Genomic DNA, 2,070 nt, shown 5'->3' on the forward strand with positions numbered 1-2,070 from the left:
TCCCTCCCCCTCTGGAAGCAGCGGGAAGGGACAGGGAACACTCGGGAATGGGAACAGTTGGGAATGGGAACAGTCGGAACAGGGAACAGTCGGGAATGGGAACAGTTGGGACAGGAAGAGTTGGGATTGGGAACACTCAGGAATGGGAACAGTCGGGATTGGGAACAGTCGGGACAGGGAACAGTCAGGATTGAGAACAGTTGGGATTGGGAACAGTTGGGACAGGAACAGTCGGGACAGGGAACAGTCGGGATAGGAACAGTTGGGACAGGAAGAGTTGGGATTGGGAACACTCAGGAATAGGAACAGTTGGGACAGGGAACAGTCGGGATTGGGAACAGTCGGGACAGGGAACAGTCGGGAAAGGAAGAGTTGGGATTGAGAACAGTCGGAATAGGAACAGTTGGGATAGGAACAGTCGGGACAGGGAACAGTCGGGATTCGGAACAGTCGGGACAGGAACACTCAGGACAGGAACAGTCGGGACAGGGAACAGTCGGGACAGGGAACAGTCGGGATTGGGAACAGTCAGGAATGGGAACAGTTGGGAATGGGAACAGTCGGGATTGGGAACACTCAGGACAGGAACAGTCGGGATAGGAACAGTCGGGACAGGGAACAGTCGGGATTCGGAACAGTCGGGACAGGAACACTTAGGACAGGAACAGTCGGGAATGGGAACAGTTGGGAATGGGAACAGTCGGGATTGGGAACAGTCGGGACAGGAACAGTCGGGATTGGGAACAGTCGGAATGGGAACAGTTGGGATTGGGAACAGTTGGGATTGGGAACAGTCGGGATGCAGTGTCGGAACCCCTCCTTTCCCAGCTGCATTAACCCTTTCCTGCCTGGTGTCCCGGCAGCTCCCAGCCCAGGGAAGGGGCTCCACTGGGAGCTCTGGGAATTACTGGGAATTACTGGGAGTTCCTGGGAGTTACTGGGAATCCTAGAAAAAACTGGGGGAATTCTAGAAAACTCTGGAAAATTCTGGAGAAGTCTGCAAATGCTGGAAAAGGCTGGAAAACTGTGGGAAAGTCTGGAAAATTCTAGAAAAGGCTGGGAAAGTCTGGGAAAATTCGCAAAGCGATGGAAAAGGCTGGGAAATGCTGGAAAACTCTAGAAAATTCTAGAAAAAGCTGGGAAATTCTGGAAAAGGCTGGAAAATTATGGAAAAGGCTGGAAAATAGTGGAAAAGGCTGGAAAATTGTGGAAAGGGCTGGAAAATTCCAGAACTTTCTGGCAAAGGGCCCTCAGCACAGGCAGGGATCCCTCAAGGGAGGACACACCTGAGCCCAGCAGCGGCGACTCCACGCTGAGGCTGGGCAGACTCCCGGGGTGGCCGAAACTCCGGGAAGAATTCCCAACGCTGGAGCTGACGAGGGATCCCCCGGAGAAGGGCGAGGATGAGGTGGAGGTGGATCCGGCCAGCTGAGCCCCCAGAACCTCTTTGCCTTTGCCTGCCTTGGGCCTGCCGGGGCCGTGCTTGTTCTTCTTGCTGCCCTTGTGCTTCTTCTCCTTGAGGCCTTCGCCTTCCTCGGCGCCCAGCGGCGGCATCCGCTTGTGGCCGGCCGCGGATCCGGCCGCGGAGCCTCCAGAACCTTTGTAATCCACGGGGGAAGCGTCGCGGGCTCGCGGCGGGGCCGCGGCCGAGGTGGAGAAGCGCATGACGGAGCCGAAGCCAGAGAAGATCACCTTCTGCTCGAAGGTGTCGGCCTTGGCGGCCTCGGAGAGCGGCGAGCAGCGCGAGGATGAGGCGGAGCCGGAGGCTTTGCGGAATTTCTCGTCCTCCTGCTCCAGTTTGGGGAAGGGCAGCAGGTCCTGGGAGGCGGGAAGGCCGCAGGAGGAGCCTGAGGGAAGGGAAGAGCTCAGAGGGCAGCGAGCAGGGCATGGAGGGGGGGCTGGTGCTTCATCGTGCTGCTCTTCCTCTTCCTTCATCATCGGGAAATTCCCTTCTTCACTCTCCTTTTCCTCATCCTTCATCCCTCTCCTCTTCCTCCTCCCTTATCCCTCTCCTCTTCCTAACCCTCCTTTTCCTCATCCTTCATCCCACTCTTCTTCCTCCTCCCTCAT

At 56.8% G+C, this 2,070-nt stretch overlaps 1 protein-coding gene across 1 annotated transcript in view; it reads right to left on the reverse strand.

The window, feature by feature from the left end:
- Positions 1 to 2,070, reverse strand: part of LOC107199019 (MLLT6, PHD finger containing) — a 46,105-nt gene that overhangs the window by 22,984 nt on the left and 21,051 nt on the right. Inside the window, exon 6 of the mRNA XM_033511641.1 lies at positions 1,287 to 1,989. Coding sequence (XP_033367532.1) covers positions 1,287 to 1,989 — 703 coding nt within the window. The remainder of the gene's footprint in view (positions 1 to 1,286; positions 1,990 to 2,070) is intronic.

Source organism: Parus major, unplaced genomic scaffold, assembly GCF_001522545.3.
Source record: "Parus major isolate Abel unplaced genomic scaffold, Parus_major1.1 Scaffold408, whole genome shotgun sequence".
Lineage (NCBI taxonomy): Eukaryota > Metazoa > Chordata > Aves > Passeriformes > Paridae > Parus > Parus major.